This window comes from Populus trichocarpa, chromosome 1, assembly GCF_000002775.5.
Source record: "Populus trichocarpa isolate Nisqually-1 chromosome 1, P.trichocarpa_v4.1, whole genome shotgun sequence".
Classification (NCBI taxonomy): domain Eukaryota; kingdom Viridiplantae; phylum Streptophyta; class Magnoliopsida; order Malpighiales; family Salicaceae; genus Populus; species Populus trichocarpa.
The window spans coordinates 28205837-28223676 of record NC_037285.2 but is presented as its reverse complement, the minus strand read 5'-3'; the positions used below and the strand labels follow the sequence as shown (position 1 = coordinate 28223676).

The 17840-nt window shown below is 34.7% G+C and overlaps 1 protein-coding gene and 1 non-coding gene across 2 annotated transcripts; one reads left to right on the top strand and one right to left on the bottom strand.

Moving 5' to 3' along the window:
- The first annotated feature begins 4320 nt into the window (after positions 1-4320).
- LOC7463851 (transcription factor MYB83) lies at positions 4321-7504 on the top strand. Its single transcript, XM_002299908.4, has 2 exons — positions 4321-4956; positions 6187-7504. The coding sequence occupies exons 1-2, from the start codon at positions 4661-4663 to the stop codon at positions 6872-6874; spliced, it is 984 nt and encodes a 327-aa protein (XP_002299944.2). The 5' UTR covers positions 4321-4660; the 3' UTR covers positions 6875-7504.
- A 6132-nt stretch (positions 7505-13636) lies between these two features.
- On the bottom strand, positions 13637-13718 carry TRNAS-GCU (transfer RNA serine (anticodon GCU)). Its single transcript has one exon. It is a non-coding gene; the product is annotated as a tRNA-Ser (tRNA).
- Positions 13719-17840: the final 4122 nt, after the last annotated feature.

Here is a 17840-nt window from a genome sequence, read left to right as displayed (position 1 = left end):
ACTTTAAAAATATATATGCTAAAAGTGCTAAGAATGAAAAGATTGTGAACCTTGAGTTTGAATGATTCATAGTATATTATTTATACCCTATGAGTCTTTTTTTTGTGTGGAGAGGAGATGCTAAAGTGTAATCTCACCCTTATAATATTTTGAATTGTAATCTACTCAAAATAATTAATATTGAATTAATATAAATTATTAAAGGACCTGCGTGGGGTCTTAGAAAAATTCCCAAATGAGTGTTAGGCTTGAGCAAGGTGTCTCAACTCATTAAAGGTGAAAAATAAATCCAAGCCCGCTGCCTAAACTTAAGCATGTTGGGCTTGAGCGTTGTAGCCCAAGATCATGTGGGTGTTGAGTTGCACACCCAACATTAGCTTAGAAACACACCCATGCACCTTGGGAATAGTTGGGCTCAGACGTGGTAGTCCGAGCCTATAAAGATTTGTTGGGCATTTTGGGGGATTTTTTTATGCCTTTTGAGGGAGTTTCTTGGGCCTATTAAATTTTGGTTTATTAGTAACCCCCTAATTTTTTGTGATATTGATACGCGAAGACTTGTAATTGTTTTTTTGTAATACGAGTTTTATTAAGTTTTCTTCGTATGAAAAGAAAGGTGAAAACCCGAGTAATATACTGGAGAGCTTGTGTGTAGGGGCATGTATCATGGTTTAAAAAATAATTTCTAAGTATATAGAGGGGAACCATAGAGGAACCCATATTTAGAAAATTTCTAAATGGATGAGGGGAACCCATAAAGGGTGAGCCTACATATAGAAATTTTTTTAAGAGTCTGAAGGAAACTCATGAAAGATGGAGCCCATACTTAGAAAGTTTATAAATAGACAGGAGGACGAACCCATGTTGACACCTATACTTAGAAAAATTTCTAAGTGGCTAGGAAGGCAGACCCATGTCAACATCTCTACTTAGAAAAAAAATTCTAAAGGATGGATGAGACAGATCCATGTTAATGTCTATACTTCGAAAGATTTCTAAGGTGTGGAGGGGATGAACCCATAAAGAGTGGTGTTATTATGCTAGGGATACCAAGTTCATCCCTTAGAGAGTTGTTGTATTGGAGTGTGAGAGGTATGTGACCTCTCTAGAATGACATGGAATGTGAAAGCCTTCCACTAAAGAGTGATCAATGGAGTGTGAGAGGTATGTTACCTCTATATGATGGTATGGGGGCATGAGAGCCCTCAATTAGAAAAAGATCTCACCAAAGAGTTGGAGGTCTGTCGCCTCCCTAATGATGGCGTGAGGGCTCGAGAGCCTCATACAGGAGAGTATGTCATGTTACTTCCCTGGAATTGTCATAGGGGTGTGGAAGCCCTCCCATTAGAAAGTGGTTGTTCTCTAAGAATGGGTGGTATATGGCCTTCATGATGATGTAATGGGGCGTGAGAACCCCGTACTAGAAAGAGGTTGTACCTAAGAATGAGAGATCTAGGATCATCCCTCAAGATAATATAAAGGTTGGAAGCCTCACTAGAGAGTCATGCTAGTCCGAGACTGTATTGGAGAGGTGGGAGATCCAAGATCAATCCCTGACAAGTTGGTGAGAGGCGCTTTGACATTGCTTATAGAATATGCTAGTTTAAGATTGCACTGAAGAATAAGGGATCTAAGATCAACCCCTGACAAATTGGTGAGAGACCCTCTTAGACATCACCTGAAGAATATGCCAGTTCGAGATTGCACTAAGAGATTCGAGATCATCCCCTGGTTAATTAGTGAGAGTCTCTTAGGCATCACCTAAAAAATGATACTATTGTAATATGAAGACCTCATACCCATCCCTTGAAGATTGTGGAGCTATTGCCCTAGAAAGACCATGTCAATCCACTTTAAAGAGAATGTTGCTATTGCACTAGGGAGACCAAGTCAATCTTTTCTATAAAAAGTCTCTAAAAGCCCTCGTTAGAGATCTGTAGATAGTATATGTATGTTAGAGATATATTATTTTTATTTAAAGAATAAACTTATATTTTTATTAAGGATTATACATCTTGAGGTGATCTGAATGATAAGTATAAAGAAGGTTCTTAGAAGGAACTTGTCTTGGAGGTGGCTCCAATGTGTTTGCTTTGACTACCTTGATAACTTTGAAAGAGTGATCCTATTTTGATTCAAGGAGTTATAAATCCTTAGGATACACAAAATTCCTATTGGTTACGCCTTCATGATTTTTCCTTTATCTTTCTTTTCAACTAGGAGAATGATTTTGCTTGGAAGGTTCTTTATGTTGGCTGTCCTTGTAAAAACAAAAAGGCCCATGTCGTAGCAAACTAGCCTCTTCCATCCATATATGATTTTCCATGACTTGCTTCACTTTGAGAAAACTTTTGTTTAGTAAGGCATAAAGTTTTCTCTAGAGGGCATAATCCCTTACTCCTCTTATCAAGGCTTTTAAGGCTACTAACTCAAGCAATTCTTTCATCTTGAGCATCTCCTCATTAAACCTCTTCAAATATACCCGTGTAGACTTGCCCTCTTGTTGGGTAACACCAAATAGATTCATGGAGCTTTTCTTAGCAAGTATGCTAGTGCTGAAGTATGCCACTAGCTTGGCATAAAGGTTGCCAAACCCTTTAATAAAGCTTGGCTCCAAATTATTGTACCATGAACGCGCAAACCGTTGAAAGGTTGTGGGGAGGATCTTGGATAATGAATCACTGTCCTGGATGACCAACTCTAAGCTACCGTGCATATTTTATACATGCTCCATCGGGTTGGCCAGACCATTATAGTTGTCTAGACTTATTTTTATAAAAATATAATATTTAGAGAATCAGGTGTTTAATACTCGTTTGGACAAGGAAGAGCCCTTCCACTGATAGGGGTTGTAGTCATTATCTTAGGTATGCTCATGTGCAGACCGTCTCTTAGTCTTTTGTATGTTAGACTCTTGGGAGCCCGAGGAGTTTGGCATGGAACGATAATTATGATAATTGGTGTCCATCTCATGGTAGGTAGGATAAATACATTTGGAGTACCGACTTTATAGATGAGTATTGTAATGGTGTGAGTGATCTATTGGGGGACTCTCATGAATTTCATTCTACCTAGTCTTCTCTAGGTAGTGTAATCATCTACAAGCGCTTAGTGTGGCCGGTGGCCATTATGCTAGGGCATTGTGTGTTGCTGAGGGTGTCAAGAGTTCTTAGGGTGACAAGGTTTGATTTTACCCTTAGGTTACCAATGCAGCTTGAGTAAGGAGTTGCACCTGACTAGTGAGTTATTCCCTTTGATAGATGTGAGGACTCTCAGATGTTTAAATTATTAACTTTGTAGAGAGAGAAATTTCAACAATATTCTAGACAGACAAGTCTAAAAATATATATGCTAAAAATATTAAGAATGAAAAGATTGTGAACCTTGAGTTTGAAGGATTCATGGTGTATTTATAGCCCATAGGTTTTTTGTTTTGTAGAGATGAGGGGCTAAAATGTATTTTTACCCTTGTGATATTTTGAGTTGTATTCTACTTAAAATAATAAATATTTGGATTAGTATAAAATAATGAAGGACCTGCGTAAGGTCTTGAAAAAATTCTCAAGGAAGTGCTGAGCTCGTGCAAGGTGCCTAAGCCTATTAGAGGTGAAAAATAAATCCAGACGCACTGTCTGAATCCAAGCAAGTTGGGCTTGAGCATGGTAGTCCAAGTCCATGTGGATGTTGGGGTGCATGCCAAGCACTAAAGGTGTTGGGCAATTAGTTTAAGCTACCATATCCAAGCTCATATAGATGTTTTTTAGATTTTTAAAAGTTTTTTAGGTCTGATAAATTTGAGTTTATAAAAAACTAATATCATTTGCATGATGCATTTTAGGCAAAGTAAAGTGTTTGTGCTGAAAAAAAAAAAAGATTTCTTGATACATATCATGTTAGTAGGGAAATGAGCCTATAATTTGTTTGACAAGCAAATACTATTTGGCAGTTAGCTGGCAATAAAGAGGTTGTGGTTGAATGTGATTCACGTTAGGTAGTAATCTTAATCAAGCTCAACAGACAAACATTTAACGAATTTATATGCAACAACAGTTTTGCCCTAGCCAGAGAAAATGTACTAAAAGTACTTGTGCATCTCTTCCCTTTCAATCTCGAGCCACACGTGTTTTAGAAGTATAAACCCAGAGAGAGAGAGAGAGAGAGAGAGAGCATTATGTGAAGTGGAAGCAAAATCGTTTCTGTCTCATACACACATGATGATTACCTTGTGAGTGAAGAAAAATGCATCGAAAAAGAGAAGATATAGAGTCAAAGACAAGAAGACCAACCATTCCTCTCTCTCTCTCTCTCTCTCTCTCTCTCTCTCTGAGGGAGATCCCCCTCCTCTCCGTTTTCCACTCTACCCATCAACCAACAACAGACAGAAATGCTCTCTCTCTCTTGATTTTTCTCGAAATAATATTCATATTCATATCCATAGTCATATTCTTATTCTAAAGCAAACCCCACAACCATCACAGTCATCATCACTCTTACCACCCCATGAAGCGTCCTCTCTTTCTCTTTTTTCTCTCTAATATACTACAAATTAACAATATTTATCATTTACCTATATAGCTCTATCTTATCTCCATCAAACCAGTTCAAGGAGAACAAATTAAGCTCCAGTACTAGCTAGCCTATCATCAGAGTATCAAACACAATGAGGAAGCCGGATCTAATGGCCAGAGATAGAGTGCCAATCAATAATAATATGAACAGGGCCAAACTTAGAAAGGGCTTATGGTCACCAGAGGAAGATGAGAAGCTCATCAAGTATATGTTAACTAATGGACAAGGGTGTTGGAGTGAAATTGCTAGGAATGCTGGCTTGCAAAGGTGTGGCAAGAGTTGCCGACTGCGATGGATTAACTATTTGAGACCTGACCTCAAGCGTGGCGCATTTTCTCCTCAAGAAGAAGAGCTTATCATTCATTTACACTCCATTCTTGGCAACAGGTATTTTTTTTTTCTCCGGTCAACCGAATAATGCTATATACTTAATGCTAATGAAGTACAAAGCTTAGCCTGATCAATTTAATTATGTTAATATATAATCTATGTCATCTTTCCCAGCTGCCTGGCATCATTAAGTACTGGCGCTGTTCCATTTTGTACTTACATAAAGATACTCTTGGATCGATCATGGATAAGAAAACAAAGAATAATTGAAGCTAGCAATTACTTAAATAATTTACTTAATTTATACCTAGTTAAATTGTAAATTCACAAGATGGAGTAGTATACCAGCTGTAACAAATGTGTAGACGAGGTGGAATAATGTTAATTAATCATTGGTTTCATGATGCACCTGCATAAAAACCTCCCCCAGACATATGTGGAAATTAATTAAGTGAATATAATGTATAGTAACATTGAACATTTTTGCCTTCTCTTTATATTATTTTCACCTAGCAGAGGCTTTAAGGAATTGTCTATATGTTAAACTACGTATTGATCTCTTTATATATTTACTGGAATCGGACGCCACTGCTCCTAGCTCCAGTGGGTAAATTTGATGCCTCCTCTTCCCTCACATTGTGCTCGGGCTGGCCTAACAGCCTTGTGACGATATATATAGTTCAGGGCTTTAGGCTACACATGGCTTTTCTTACATTTGGTTGATTTATACGGATGAAATAGTTGAACAAAACCATTAACAAATTACGATATCCTCTTATTTGGAATTTCCAGCTTCATTTAATTTGATCACCCATAAATCATAATGTCTACCCAATTATGGCTGATTATTTCTCACAGCACTTATATTGTGTTCGGGATTTTTGCTGGGGGCGGAGGGGGGTTGGGGATTTTGGCTTATGTCTAAGTCAATGCAAACTGGTCCCATGGCTATAAACATTTTTACCAACGGAAAAATTCAAATGAACTGTTCCGAAAAAACCCTCCCCGCACACCAAAAATAAAAAGAAACGCATTGATCACAATTTGCTTCCTTTTTTAGGGCTTTCCTTTCTGCCTGGTAGAATTAGTTCAGAAACAACAGGGAAAAAAGGAAGAAAATATTCTGACAAGTAGGAATTAGAAATAAGCGTGTGTTCTACATTCCACTTTTCACCCCTATATATCAACATGCATGCGTTCTATGCAAGAAGCTTACTTATGTATATAGTTTGTAATTATATATGTGGATTATGTGTTCGTTATAATCATGTAATTTGAACAATGCAGGTGGTCTCAAATTGCGGCGCGTCTTCCAGGAAGGACAGACAACGAAATAAAGAATTTTTGGAATTCTACATTAAAGAAAAGATTCAAGATCAACAGCACTTCCACATCCTCACCAAACGATAGTTCTGATTCATCAGAACCTAGAGATCATGTCGTAGGAAATATCATGCCCATGCATGATCATGACGTTATGACTCTGTGCAAGGACTCATCTTCCTCACCATCCATATCCATGCATGGTGTGGTCACAGGCAACCAATTTGATCCTTTCACCGTGCTCAGTAACCGCTATGATGTGAGTGGTGCAGCAAGTTTATTTGACATGTCCACATGCTTAACACAGGTGGGTATGGGAGATGGATTTTATGGTGATCATTATGGGATTTTGGAGGGTAATAATAAAATAGGGCTAGAAAGTGATCTTTCTCTTCCGCCACTCGAGAGTAGAAGCATTGAAGAGAATAATGCAGTGAGTAATAACAGAATTGGCGTGAAAAGCAGCAGCAACGACAACCACCACTTTGATAGTACCTGCTTCAATAATACTGATCAGAGATTTAAAGTAGAGGACATGTTGGGGCTTGAAAATCATTGGCAAGGAGAAAACGTGAGAATGGGAGAATGGGATCTGGAAGGTTTAATGGAAAACATATCTTCCTTTCCTTTCCTTGATTTCCAAGTTTTATAACAGGCTACACTTACACCCCCCCCACCCCCCCCCCCCCCCCCCCCAAAAAAAAAAAAAAACAAGAAGAAAAAGAAAAAAAAAACCCTTTCCATTCTCTCTCATAAAGCTACCCTAGCTATCCATACTATTTCCTAGGAATTTTTGCGCATACTTTCTATATTTTTTTTAATTTCCGTTTTTTTCTTTGGTCATCAATATTGTTCCACGTACCTGCTCTTTCTACGCCTTTGTTTCTTTCAGCTGTGAAAGAAGTTTATACGTGAATGCTTCTTTATTGTCACTGAGACATGCAATAGGAATTGCAAAGTGGAGATTAGCTAGGGGTGGAAAGAGATTCTCCGTATGTAGTGGGATCATCGGTTTCTTTTCGAGGCACTTTGGGCCATTTCTTGGAACGAGTTGCTGCCACGATCATCGTTACCTTGAAGAGAAATGTGAATAGAGAGGTAGCAAAAATTCAAAGTAAATATCTGGTGAATTGTAGTTGTATGGACGAATTTGAAAAGGAAATAATGTGGGCGTGAAGGTTGTTGTTAGTGGAGATGAGATGGATAATGTAATGCACTTTATGCAAACAATAGACGTCAATTAATACGAAACAATTACATACAGTCAAAGATTCTTTCTCTACGTTTCATGTGTAATTAATAGGTGCTATTGCTAATTAAATTATTATTATTATTGGGAGGACTAGTGAACTTCAATCTATCCATCAGGATGTAATCCTAAGTTACTTAAATCTGACATCAATTCATCACTCAGCAATTAAATTAAAATACACTCACTTTTGACTCAATTTTTTTTTTAAAAATCTTTGTATAATTAAACGAATTTCAATATAACATTGTCTTTTTCAGAAAGGTAAAGCAATGTCTCTGCGTGATCAAAATTAGCTAAAGTTTCAACTTACGAACCATTTCAATATGGATCTGACAATAATATAAAGAATTTCAACTACATGTTGAAGCATGCGTTTTAAGGATGTATTAATGTAACTATCATATTTAATAGTTTTATGGACGGAAATTTTTATTGGTGTTAATACTTATAATTTTTCGATATACATATTTGTTGAGAAGTATTCAATAACTGTTAGTATTATTGTTAAATAAATCTGTTAAAGCTATTAGTTAGTTGGTATCCAGCTGACAGTTAGTTAAGTCAGGTAAGTTTGTTAATGCTTAACTGTTAGTGAGCAAACTGATTCCTTGAATCACGGTGCAGCAGTTATTAGTCACCCTGCAGCATTGTAAAGGCTATATAAAGCCAGACAATTGTTTCTTCAAAGTAGGCAATACAATTCAGTGTTCATCAGAGTTCTTGAATCTCTGTTTCTTACAAATTGGTATCAAAGCCTCCATTGGACCTGAGAAAGAGAAAGTTGCAGTTGTTTTCTCTAAACTTTACAAAACAAAGGAGAGCCAAACTGAGAGATGGTGAACGACAGTAATAGCAATTTCATCCAACCATCCATACCGCGCTTTGATGGTCATTTCGATCACTGGAGCATGCTGATGGAGAATTTCTTGAGATCTAAGGAATTTTGGATCTTGGTTGAAACAGGCTACACAGAGCCAGAGGAAGGAGCAGTTGTGACTAAAGCACAACGAAAGAAATTAGAGGAGTTAAAACTCAAGGATCTGAAAGTGAAGAACTATCTATTTCAGGCCATTGACAAAACCATTCTGGAAACTATTCTGGAGAAGAGCACCTCTAAACAAATCTGGGACTCAATGAAGAGGAAATATGAAGGAAACACAAGAGTGAAGCGTTCAATCCTTCAAAAACTAAGGACGGAGTTTGAAACACTGGAGATGAAAACAGGTGAGAATATCATTGATTATTTTGCAAAGGTTATGACTATAGCCAACAAAATGAGAATCTATGGGGAGCAAATACAAGATGTAACTATTGTAGAGAAGATTCTTCGATCCTTGACTGATAGATTCAATTACATAGTCTGTTCAATTGAAGAATCTAAGGACATTGATGTTCTCTCAATTGATGAGTTACAAAGCTCATTGATTATATATGAACAAAAATTTCAGAAACACAGCATGGAAGAACAAGCCTTGAAGGTGACATCTGAAGATAGGTTCTATAGCAGAGGTCAAGGCAGACGAGCTCCTAAAGGAGGAGGAAGAGGAAGAGGACGATATACCTTTAACAAAACCACTGTGGAGTGTTATAAATGTCACAAACTTGGTCATTTTCAATATTAATGTCCCATAGTGAATAAGGAGGCAAATTATGCAGAACTGAACAATGAAGAAGAAATACTATTGATGTCTCAAGTGGAATTGTATGATAACAATCGAGAGGATGCATGGTTTTTGGACTCTGGTTGTTCAAATCATATGTGTGGAGACAAAGCTATGTTCTGTAAGTTGAATGAAGAATTTAAACAACTAGTAAAGTTTGGGAATAATGCACGAATGACAGTTATTGGAAAAGTCAAGCTGTTTTTGGATGGAATGCAGCACATGGTTACTGATGTATTCTATGTACCTGAACTAAAGAATAACCTCCTAAGCATAGGCCAGCTACAAGAAAAGGGTTTGGCAATCCTTATCAAATCAGGAACATGCAAAATTTATCATCTAGTGAGAGGCCTAATCATTTAAACCAGGATGACAATCAACAAAATGTTCGTATTAATAGCAAAGGCTCAAGTCAAAGATGCCTTTTGTTTTCATACACATGCACAAGATCTGTCACATTTATGGCATTGCAGATATGACTATCTCAGCCACAAAGGACTAAGAACCTTGCAATACAAGAAGATGGTTCGAGGACTGCCATAGCTCCCTACATCAACTACAGAATGCACTGCTTGTATTATTGGCAAGCAATACAGAGAATCCTTTCTAAAAAAGAGTCAATGACGTGCATCACAAAGGTTACAACTCATTTATGCAGACATATATGGTCTAATTACACCAATCTCAAACAACAAGAAAAGGTATTTCTTATGCCTCATTGATGACTATAACAGGAAGGTCTGAGTTTATTTTCTAGCAGAAAAATCAGAAGCTCTCCAGAATTTCCAGTATTTTAAGAATCTTATTGAAAAAGAAACTGGACAATTCATTAAATGTATAAGAACAGATAGAGGTGGTGAATTTAACTCGCTGGAATTCAATGAGTTCTATAAGCAGAATGGCATCAAAAGACAGCTGACTACAACCTACACCCCTCAGCAGAATGGAGTGGCTGAGAGGAAGAATATGACAGTGATGAACTTGGTAAGATCCATGCTTTCAGAAAAGAAGATTCCCAAAACCTTCTGGCCTGAGGTAGTAAACTGGACCATATATGTCTTGAATAGATGCCCTACTAATACTGTAAAAGACATGACTCCAGAAGAAGTGTGGACTAGCGTGAAGCCCTCAGTTGAACACTTTAGAGTGTTTGGATATGTAGCTCATGTGCATATACCAGATGCAGGACGAACCAAACTGGAAAACAAGAGTATGTGCTGTGTACTGTTGAGAGTGAGCGAAGAATCAAAGGGTTACAGATTGTATGACTCTGCAACAAAGAAAATTGTAACTAGTAGGGACATAATCTTTGAAGAAGAGAAACACCAGGACTGAGATATCAGTTACAAAGAGCAGTTACAAATGAATTTAGAATGGGAAGAAGAAGGTGAAACTAATGAAGAAGAAGCAAATAGTAGTGGAGATGTAGAGACAAATGGGCATAATATTGCAGACTTAGGTGTAGAGTCAAATTGGGATGGCATTGAAGAATCCAGTAATGCCCCTGCCAACACAATACATGAAGAAGATGTCAATCTGCATATAAGGAGGGAGACAATTACTCCTAGTTGGATGAGAGACTACGTCTTTGGTGAAGGATTGTCAGAAGAAGAAACTAAACTAAATATGGCAATTGTAACTTCTGATGACCCCTTGAGCTATGAAGAGGCAGTGAAAAGTTACAAGTGGAGGGAAGCCATGAATGCTGAAATAGAATCAATTCAGAGAAATGATACATGGAGTTTAAATGAATTACCAGCTGAAACTAAGAAGATTGGGGTGAAATGGATATACAAGACCAAGCTAAATGACTCTGGTAAAGTGGATAAGCTCAAAGCCCGGTTGGTTGCAAAGGGTTATGCTCAACAACATGGTGTGGATTACACAAAGGTATTTGCTCATGTGGCAAGAATAGAAATTGTTCGAATGATCTTTGCTCTAGCTGTTCAAAGAAGTTGGCTCATCTATCAACTAGATGTTAAGTTGGCTTTTTTGCATGGGGAATTAAGTGAGGATTTGTTTGTAGAACAACCAAAAGGCTATGAGTAGAAAGGAAATGAGCACAAGGTCTACAAATTACACAAAGCTTTGTATGGACTAAAATAAACCCCTCGAGCTGGTTCAGTCGCAATGAAGCTTACTTCACCCATGAAGGATTTCAGAAGTGCATTAGTGAACAAACCTTGTTTGTTAAACAAACCAGTGGAGGCAAAATTCTAATTGTGAGTGTTTATGTAGATGATTTGATCTTCATTGGAAATGATGAGAAAATGATGCTGGAATTCAAGCAATCAATGATGAGGGTATTTGACATGATTGATCTAGGAAGGATGAGGTTCTTCTTAGGCATAGAAGTGCTACAACAGACCAATGAAATTTATATCTGTCAACGAAAATATACACTAGAGGTTCTGAAATGGTTTGGAATGGAAGAGAGTAACGCAGTAATGAATCCTATGGTCCCTGGCTTCAAGGCTGATAAAATTGGAGAAGGAAACAAAATCGATGAGACTTACTATAAATAAATAGTAGGAAGTCTTATGTATATCACTGTTTCAAGGCCATATATCATGTTCGAGGTGAGCTTTATTAGCAAGTTTATGGCCAGTCCAACAGAAATGCATCTACAGGCTGCTAAAAGAATATTAAGATACTTGAAGGGCACTATCAATTATGGAATATTCTACAAGAAGAATGAGAACAAACAGCTGATTGCATATACTGATAGTGACTATGCAGGAGACATTGTAGACAAAAAGAGTACATCCGGTTATGTCTTCATGCTGAGTGGAGGAGTAGTTTCATGGTCATCAAAGAAGCAGCCTATAGTCACCCTGTCAACAACTGAAGCATAATTTGTGGCAGCAGCAGCCTGTGCTTGCCAAGCAGTATGGATGAGAAGGATTCTGGAGAAGTTAGATCATAAACAAGAAGGATGCACCATCTTAATGTGTGATAACAGTTCAACCATCAAGCTCTCAAGAAATCATATTATGCATGGACGCAGCAAACACATTGATGTGAGATTCCATTTCTTACGTGATTTAACTCGAGACAGAGTCATTGAACTTGTGCACTGTGGCTCACAAGATCAAGTGGCTGACCTGCTGACAAAACCAGTTAAGCTGCAGATATTTGAAAACCTTCGAGAACAATTGGGAGTCTGCGTGATGCCTGGAGTAAACTAATTGTTACACAGAAATTAGTTTAAAGGAGAGAATGTTGAGAAGTATTAAATAACTATTAGTATTACTGTTAAATAAATTTGTTAAAGCTGTTAATTAGTTGGTATCCAGCTGGCAGTTAGTTAAGTCAGGTAAGTTTGTTAATGCTTAACTGTTAGTTAGCAAACTGATTCCTTGAATCACGGTGCAGCAATTATTAGCCACCCTGCAGCATTGTAAAGGCTATATAAAACCAGACAATTGTTTCTTCAAAGAAGGCGATACAATTCAGTGTTCATCAGAGTTCTTGAATCTTTATTTCTTACAATATTATTGACGGGTTTATAGACAAAAATAGTCCTTTGAAAAAACTCTTGTCGATAATTTATGGTATACCGGTGAGTCTGTCAGTAATAAATATACCGATGGACTTATTGACAAACAAAGCATGAAAAAAATATTACTTGTTTCATTCTCTTAGTATCTTTATCGATAAATTCAACATATCATCGACAGAAAAACCGTATATAATATCATTATGGGTGTTTTTATTTGTCCGTTGATATATCAATCAATAAATATACCATATCACCGATATAATATCATATGTAATTCCATCGATAAGTTAACAATAACAGTGACATTAATTTGTAGTAATTCTTTTTCAATTATTTTTGAAATATATTAACAAAATTATTCATTTAGATTATGGAAAAACTTTTTAATTTTCATTTAGAATTTCATCTTTTACTATAAATAAAAACATGTCAAAAAAATTGTATATATATATTTTTATTGAAAATAGAAATAGAAATTGCGGGTCTAAATATCTAGTAAAAGCTAAATATTGCTAGAAAGAACGGTAGACACTGAGGGGGGGCCGGGAGTCACTTAGCTACAAGCTCATCGAGTACGAGCCAATAGGCATGCAGTTAATTAAAATTAAAAAAACTAAAAGCTTTTATATACACCGTTGCTTGTTTTTGTGTATTGAAAAAAAAAAAAAAAAAAAACCTTGCTTAAGTTCCAAAAACACAAAGAAAAGAGAAAACTTATATTGCGATTTTGTTTAATGTGTCAAATTGTGAATATGAACTTTCATTGATTAATTAGAGAAATTAAATAAACTGTGAAGATATGTTTCTCGGACTCATTTGATCCCAAGGGGAGTAAGTCAAATTTTTTAGTTTAGCTATATAATGAGGCTAAGGATCCGTAGGGTTTGACGAAATAAGTTCACCTAATCCATCTCATCATATCATTAACTGGAGTGAAAATCAACCTCCAGTTCTCTCTCTCTGTTTTTTTTTTTTTTTTAAAAACGTATAAAATAGTTGCGACGCCTGAGAGATTCGAACTCTCGCGGGGAAACCCCATGTACTTAGCAGGCACACGCCTTAACCACTCGGCCAAAGCGTCGCTAAATGAAATGCCGGGTAGGCTGATTATATTTATTGTAATAACTGTACTACAAGGCCATGGCTATCTTACAAGGCCTATCCCGAAGAAAGTAATGGAAGCCGAAAAGTTGCTAGCCTAGCAGGCCCGTTAGGTGTTACGACCTGCTCACGATCATGAGCTCGAGGTGTTTCATATTGCTGTAATATTATTTATTTAAAATATTATTTATTTAAAAATATATTAAAATAATATTTTTTTGATTTTTTAAAAATAATTTTTGATTTGAACATTAAAATGAGCTAAAAATATCAAAAAAAAATATTAATTTAAAACAAAAAAAATATAAATATAAATTTTTTAAAAAATACTGATGTGCTGCTTCTTATTTTTCATTTTGTAATTACTTTTGTTTCTAGTCATCTTGTTATCCCCTTCATGAATTTTCCAGTATTTGGCGTATCCATTGTCAAGACAAGCATTTTGTTGCTGAATTTGATTAGGGCAGATTAGCAAATCACAATACTTCATGTTACCGCAATGCTACTAAAAGAATAGAGATAGCATTCATCTCTCTGTCTAAACAATTTCATTCAGGGAGAGAAAAAAAATTAGTAAGCTCGATTTTGCATTCCAGATCTTCCCTGGAGGTCACAAGAACATGGTCTAGATCCTAAATATGTCCATTATGCATCAAGATGGAAGCTAGTCATGCAATGCTACTTCCCTAATAGCTACTTACACGGTTACACCAGCGGCTCCGATAGAGTCACATTTGAAAATCACGGCCACTTTTACTTCATATCTGGTTACCGGCCTGGTCACCGTCAAGCAGGACAAAAGATTGATATCTTGGTTGTTCAGCAACTTCAGATGTGAGTCCTGATCCATCAACGTACTGATCAGAGCTCACCCAGCAGTGCTTCATCTCTTTATTTTAGGTTTTCAAATTTGTCTGTTCCTAATATTCTTCTTTCTTTGACTTGGGGTGTATTACTAGCGCTCTGTCTCTCAGGATTTTCTTGTTAGGAAGGTTTTCAAGTTGCTCGTTGTTCATCGATTTTTGAGTTGGGAGGTCCTTAATTGCTTTTTTCTTTTTCTTATTTTAATTAAATTAGCAAACAGATTATCATGTGGCATGGATGCAAATTGTAGATGTCTTTTCTCGTCTGCACTTCGTCATTTTTTAATGAGTTTCTAACCGTATTTATAAGGTTTTCAAAATTATATTTTAAAAAAATATATTTTAATATATTTTTAAATAAAAAAATACTGTAAAAAATCATTTAAAAACATAATTTATCACAGCAGATTCATCATCAATCAATTATATGTTATTTTCAATAAGATTCATCATCAATCAATTATATGATACTTTTGAATTGGCAAACAGATTATCAAGTGGCGGATGCAAATTGTGGATGTCTTTTCTCGTATGTAATTCGTCGTTTTTTTAAAAAAACATATTTGATATTGAGTTCGAAACGATGTTTTGAAGCATTTCAAAATTGATTTTGTGAAATTAAATTTTAAGTTATTTAAATAAAATTAAAAGGGAACCTTTTTTTTCTTCTTTATTCATGAATTTTTTTTGCACTTTGATCATTAAATGTAATTTCATTTCAATTTTATCATTAGAAATTTAGAAGTTATGTTAGCATAGCTTTTTAATGTTGGTGTCTATTTCAATTTGCATGCTCTCGTATATCTAATATGTTATAGAATATTCTAATATTGAATTAAAGATTGATTTTATAAAATTAAATTTAAGGTTATTCTTAAAAAAAATTAAAATAACAAGAACTTGAATTAATATTGAGAAAAGTAGTCATTTTCAATTACATTGTTAAAAGGCATGAAAAACTTTGATTTTTTATATATTTGATCCATGTTCTTTTAAGGTTTTTATAATTCGATCCTAAATTTTAATTTTGTATGTTTATGTTTCTGAATGTTAAGACAGAAAAAAGATTATCAAAAAAACAACAAGGAAAAAGAAATTATGTGGTAGACCACATTCAAATTATAAAAAACCAAACTTGATATTAATAAGTTTATTTTATGATTTTTGTTTTCAAATATATGAGGAAAATAGATCATGACTTGTGAATTTTGTTTTAATTTGGTTTTATTTACTATTTTAAACTCATTAAAAAATGTTTTTAGATTGCAAATGGCTTTATAAAAGTTTTTAGATTATTTTGGGGTATTTTAGATAAAAAAAAAGTTGAAATTTGAGTTTCTAAAATCCTAAAACACAATCCCCAACTTTCTAACCATAAGATATGGTTGGAACATAAACTATTGAAAGATGCCTCGTTTATCAAATTTTTTAATTTTAAAAAAAATAAATGACACATTGTTCACCCAACAAATACAAATCTAGTGTATAAGCCTAACCTTCCAGGACTATGTGCACTTATGCCTTTTCTTTTGGGTTTGGTTGAGGGACTCATTCTTATAAAGTCGAGCACAAGTATAATTTTTAAAAATAACCCTTAATTTTTTTTATGATTTTAGAATAAAATTATCATAAAATTATTAAAATGATATTAAATAATTCCATTTAGGATAGTTTTATGTTAAGATTAAAATTTACTTTATGAATAATTATACATTAACTTAATATGCGAGAGTTTTAAAAATTTTGTTCATTAATATTCAATAAAAATAAAATATTTATTTTAATAAATTTTAATTTTATATTTGTATATGTTTTTTTTTCAAATTTATTATTCTTATATTTTTCATACGAGTGTGTAAAAATTATTTTCTTATGAATTATTTTCTAATTCAAATTCTTATGAATGCTTATGTAATTATCTTTAGTTTTTATTCAATAAATTATGTCACAAATAAAAATGACATGTTTTGTCAAAACATAAAAAAATTACATGAGTAAAAAAAAATTGACTAAAAGAAACACATTTCCCTCCGGATTATAGATCATGGTCTTGTTGCTTCTTATAGTATGTGAGTCGTCATAATTCTTTGTATTTGATGATTAATCTTTGTGCTTTATATTTCATTATTTTTTAAAGGAGTAGGCCTGGGTGGTGGAGGGCAGAGATAATAATTTAATCCAAATTCAATAGATAATAGACCTGAATAAATAAATATTTTTTAAACTTGATGAATAATAAATAAAGTATAAATATTATTAAATTTAACTTGAAATCCACTCGAATATAACCAGAAACATATCTATGAATATCTAAATTAATAGTAGATAATTGATATTCATTGGATATTCAAAACCCAATAAATAATTTATAAATATTTAAATTTTTTATATAATAGATAATGAGTAGAATATAAATATTAAAAAATTTCGGCTCGCGAGTACCATTGTTATTCTTAGTAGAGAGTGATATTATTAATAGGTAATTTAATCAAGCTAATATAAATCTAGATGAGAAACTAATACTATCATCAAGAAAAACGAAAATAAACTACAGGAGGTCCACAATTGATTTAGTTTTGAACAAGATCTATACATATTTTTGGATGTGACGATGATGATGACAGAAGCAACAGCAATCCAGAACGTCGTGCTAAAAAAGCAACAGCTACTCAAATATATTATCTATCAACTTTCACACTATAACCTTCAATCATCACGATATATGGGAACTCTTGTATTTCAATCCATCATCTCTTCAAAAGCAAGGGATATTCCATCAAAATTTGCACAGTATGTATGTGGGGTAAGAAATTTATAGTCTCTTTTCCTTACTGAAAAATGCCTTTTGGATCCGCTTTTTGGCTAAGATAGGAGCTTTTGCACATGAAAAAAAAGAAAAAAGAAAAAAAGAACACAATTAAAACTTAAAAAGAGAGGAAGGAAATGCTCAAGCGTGCTTGCTTTGCCATCGTTCCTAGGATGTCATGGTAAAAGAGAGACGATTCGGTGTAAAGCAAATAAGCACTCTAGGGAGAAGAGGCCCCCGCAATTAACGGTTAATTTTTTTTTCCCTACTGTAATCTTTCGGCAGGAATGATGATCGTGGAGCCAGGAATTATAATATTGTGTGCTTAAAACGAAAAAGAATTACATGAAATTGATTTGGTTAGTAACCTAGCTAGCTAGCATTTATATTTTCAATAGAGATTCATGATTTAACTTGTACAAGTCGTGTTGCT

Bases quoted from the DNA above. Each gene is read 5' to 3' on its own strand.
- LOC7463851 (XM_002299908.4), top strand. From the start codon at position 4,661: ATGAGGAAGCCGGATCTAATGGCCAGAGATAGAGTGCCAATCAATAAT. The intron at 4,957-6,186 runs GTATTTTTTTTT...TGAACAATGCAG, and splicing joins CACTCCATTCTTGGCAACAG to GTGGTCTCAAATTGCGGCGC.